This window comes from Ixodes scapularis, unplaced genomic scaffold (genome assembly GCF_016920785.2).
Source record: "Ixodes scapularis isolate PalLabHiFi unplaced genomic scaffold, ASM1692078v2 PGA_scaffold6__148_contigs__length_123643588, whole genome shotgun sequence".
NCBI lineage: Eukaryota > Metazoa > Arthropoda > Arachnida > Ixodida > Ixodidae > Ixodes > Ixodes scapularis.
This window is the reverse complement of record NW_024609881.1, coordinates 26,756,733-26,760,662: the sequence shown is the minus strand read 5'-3', so window position 1 is coordinate 26,760,662 and position 3,930 is coordinate 26,756,733. Positions and strand designations below refer to the sequence as shown.

General features: G+C 46.0%; 1 protein-coding gene across 1 annotated transcript; it reads left to right on the top strand.

Annotated features, from left to right (window-relative positions):
* Window positions 1-1,536: 1,536 nt before the first annotated feature.
* Window positions 1,537-2,656, top strand: LOC120844378. The gene has a single exon (XM_040216140.1). The coding sequence runs from the start codon at window positions 1,580-1,582 to the stop codon at window positions 2,654-2,656; it is 1,077 nt and encodes a 358-aa protein (XP_040072074.1). The 5' UTR covers window positions 1,537-1,579.
* Window positions 2,657-3,930: the final 1,274 nt, after the last annotated feature.

Here is a 3,930-nt window from a genome sequence, read left to right as displayed (position 1 = left end):
CTACGAGAAACCAGGAATAATAATTGGGGTTGTTTAGATATTTATACAGCGTGTTGTAGGTCAGCCATTTCAAAGTTCCGACGAGTCACTCGCTGTAGATGAGCAATTTAGCCAGTGCAGTACAACCGCTAGCCTGGGGTCTTTAACGTGCATCACGCAGAAGTACATCCCTGCTTCTTATGTCGCATGCCAAGCTATTCTTTGAATTGAATTCCATACTTAGGGCAGATGTGCCGGTGACTCGCCTTTGTTTCTCGACGCAGGGCAGCCAAATGCACTCAAGAGCTCTCAAAGGCAACTGTGCGTAGGGGCATTTACAGTTCATTCAGCCCTTCTGCTCCGAAATAGCACCTTAGCGAATCCGAGGTCACACCTCAGCTGTCGCAGTGTTTCAATTTACGGGTTAAGTAAGTGCCTTGACTTTATTCGTCGTCGTACAAGAGCCGTCAACAAGTTTAAACAAATATAAAATTTTCCATGACAGAAGGCATTCATATGTTTCATTTTTCCATGCCAATCATCTTTAGATTTTATCACTTGTAATGTTTCATGTGTCATCTGTGTGCAGATATTTTTTTTAATATTATGAACTCGGTTCTGTATTATTTTTTTCAATCCCTCATTGAATGAGTCTATGTTGTACATAATGATAATTCGGTAGTTGATATGTTTTCCTACGAGAAATCGTTTATTAACTCGTCCTTGTCATGCACGTTTGGCTGTTCAAAATGTGACAGGTAAATGTTCAGCCCGAAAAACGTTAAGAATGACGTATGCAAAATTTTCTACGCTGAGATTAAATAGTGCGTGATCCGATAAATCTGAATTCGAAAAGCTGAATTATCAGTAAAGAAGTTGTCCAAACCCTGCCGATAACAAAGTCATGGCGAGGAGGCGTCGAGGAACGCTTGAGAGAAACGCGATAAACGACAGAAGGGAAACGATGGGTAAAATATATTTAAAAAAATAAAAAAAAAACGATATCACGAAAGAGACAACGTAATTTGAAGTCCCAAGCGAATGACGAGACCAAGAAAAACCCCTCTTGCCCGGCACATTCAGTAACGCGATCTGCGAAGGAATAAGGTTTGACGTTTCGCCTTCTCAATATCACAAAGAAAGCAGTATTTTTAGGTAAGGTACTTTATTGAGACTCGTTATTGACCCGCCCATAGCCTCCTCTATACTTACAAAGCCTGGGAGTTCAAAGATGGAGCCATAGAGTGTACGGTCGCAGATTTGGAGCGTGAGGTCAGCCGCACCACCACAAAATCTACCACTTCCTTGAAAAAGTATTGCTTTGAGGTGAGAAGCAACCAGTGTAATTCGGGCAAACGAGCGCATGCAAGCAAGCCCGATGTTGATGGTCTTCTCTTTACTTGTACTCGTAAAAGAAATGAAGGAAATAGCAAAAGGCAATCTGGATTGTGATAGCTGGCTTCCGTTGCTAACGGCCGATAAGCCGACGGTCGCGGTGCGGGAACTGAGGAGGTGCCTCTTATCGCCCCTGTGCTCACCGTGTGCCAGACATCTGCGAAGAGCGAGCGAGACATACAACGGAGCCCCACACCGTTCCAGGATGCCGCCAACCTGTGTGCCACTGTCCACGGAATTCATGCCAGGCCTGGACTGGCGGCCGTTATGTTTCGAACATCCCCTTCCTTTTGACCAGGTGTGCCAAGTTTGCGGAGTACTGTGCAATGAAAGAGTCGTGCTGCCCTGTTCCCACACACTCTGCAACGTTTGCTTCGAGAGCAGCGTGAACCAGGGTTGCGTGTGTCCGCTAGACACAGCCAACTTCGACAAGGATGCGGTGGACAAGTTGAGGTTGCGACCGGGACAGTTGCTGAAACTGAGTGTGTCTTGCTGGAATGCTGAGCATGGCTGCAACTTCGTCGGGCCCGTCTCCGAGCTCTTGGATCACTTCGAAAAAGAATGCACTCACCACAGGGCTTCTTGTCCTAAGTGTCATCAGGACGTGCCACGGACGGGCCTCGTGCAGCACTGCGTCCAAGACTGTGACCCCACACAAGGAGCGGAAGCGCTGCAGCCAAGGGTGACACTGCAGGGAGTACAGTTGCGTCAAAGCTTGGAGAAAGCCAGTGCTGAAATCAAGCAGTCTATTACTGAACTTAAGGACAGCTACTATGGGCTGCAGGACAGTGTTAACACCGTCGCGGATGACGTCAAGCTTGAACATTCACAATCAAATCGAGCTGTTACTGAAGTTCTGTCGGGCGTCATGCAACAGCTTGAGAAGACGCAGCCAGGTCTGACTAAGCTGGGAAAACAGTTACTTGAAAACTTTGAGAACGCCAGAGCGGATATCCAGCAGTTCATGGCTGAACTCAAAGATGGCTACTCTGGGTTGCAGGCGAGTGTCAACGCAGTTACGGATGACCTCAAGCATGGGCCTTCATCAAGTATTGATGCCGTGTCGAGCCGTCTCGCACATCTTCAGAGAATGCAGTCAGATGCGATTCACAGGGAAGGAGAGTTACTCGAAGAGTTGAGGAGGTCTTGTGCTGATATCAAACAGACCGTTTCTGATCTCAAGAACGACTTCTATAGGCCGCAGACAAGCAGTGGCGTATTCAAGGATGACGTGAAACTCGGGCACTCAGGAAAGAGGCAAGTACTGGCTAAAGAGGACTGAAACGTAGTTTCAGCCTTAGAGAATGTGGCTTTTGTCGGTAAAATGACATTATTTTCTTGATCTAAACCCTGAGGCACGAAGCTATAAAATAACGGACAAGACTTATCCGTTCTTGTTTTTTTTTTTTTTTCTCCATCCGTTTCGGGGTTTAGACTTTAGATTATATTGTTTCCTAATCAGCTCGCGTGCGTATACTCTCGCTTCTGGCAGAATTTTGACCGCGAAAAGTCAACGCTGTCTGATGAATATAAGCTTGCTACATATTTTGAGAATCTAATGTATTCTTTGCGTTTGTTGTGTCCATATTAGTAAACTAGTGCACCTGACAAAATTCGGTGAAATCTGAGGAAAAACGGCTCGTGATTCCCCACTTTAAAAAAGGGATGTACACAGGTACTCTCTTGAGGGGGGTGAAGCGATGTACCATATATAACCCGTTCGGGGAGTCATCCGATTCTTCTAAATCTGGGAATACTAGTACTCCCCATTTTTGGAGGGTCATGTAACACTTCATTCGAGTCCCCCTGGGACTCATCTGTCTCCCGCTACCATGGCTGTTATCCAAATCCCAATGTTACACCCCTGGACCAGTGATTCTCCTAATTTGGAGTTCTTGCTGGCTTCATTCACAACTCCTAGGGGCTCCCTTGAGTCCCCTTATAAAGGGTTCTTTTTAATGTCATTTTCAACTCCCAGGTTTTTGCGTGAATCCCCATATTATATGCGATACAAAGTATTCACTACGAAACCCAAGGACTCCTACGATTCCCATCTTTTTGTGCTCTCTAGCACCAAGGGAATCACAGAATTCGGATGAATACTGAAGGCGTTGCTTGGCACCCTTTCTAGGTACCAGGAACTCATGATTCCACTTTCTATATCTGTTCGCTGACAGTTGCATGAAAATACAGGCAGCCATCTGTGCTTATGGCATTTGCTTTCCCGGCAAGCTTCCTTTCTTCCAGAGGAAGCAATTTATGAAGCAAGCGTCTCAAGCAAGGGCTCACAGCTTGGAAACCGCACGTTCTCATCTCCTCGTCTCCTTTAATGTCTCTTCGTATGGGAACGAACACGCGTTCTTACCCAGATTGCGCGAAGATTAAAGTTGTGCGGGCACTCTCCTCCCCCTCTTAAAAATGCCACTAAAAATTGCTACCGAGTATAGTTTTAATTCAGACTTCGCGGCTGGAGATGCATTTTGTTTTTCTTTGTTTCGCCAGAGTGGCTATCGTATTCTCACTCGATACTGGCTCGAACACATTTGTAACGAGAGT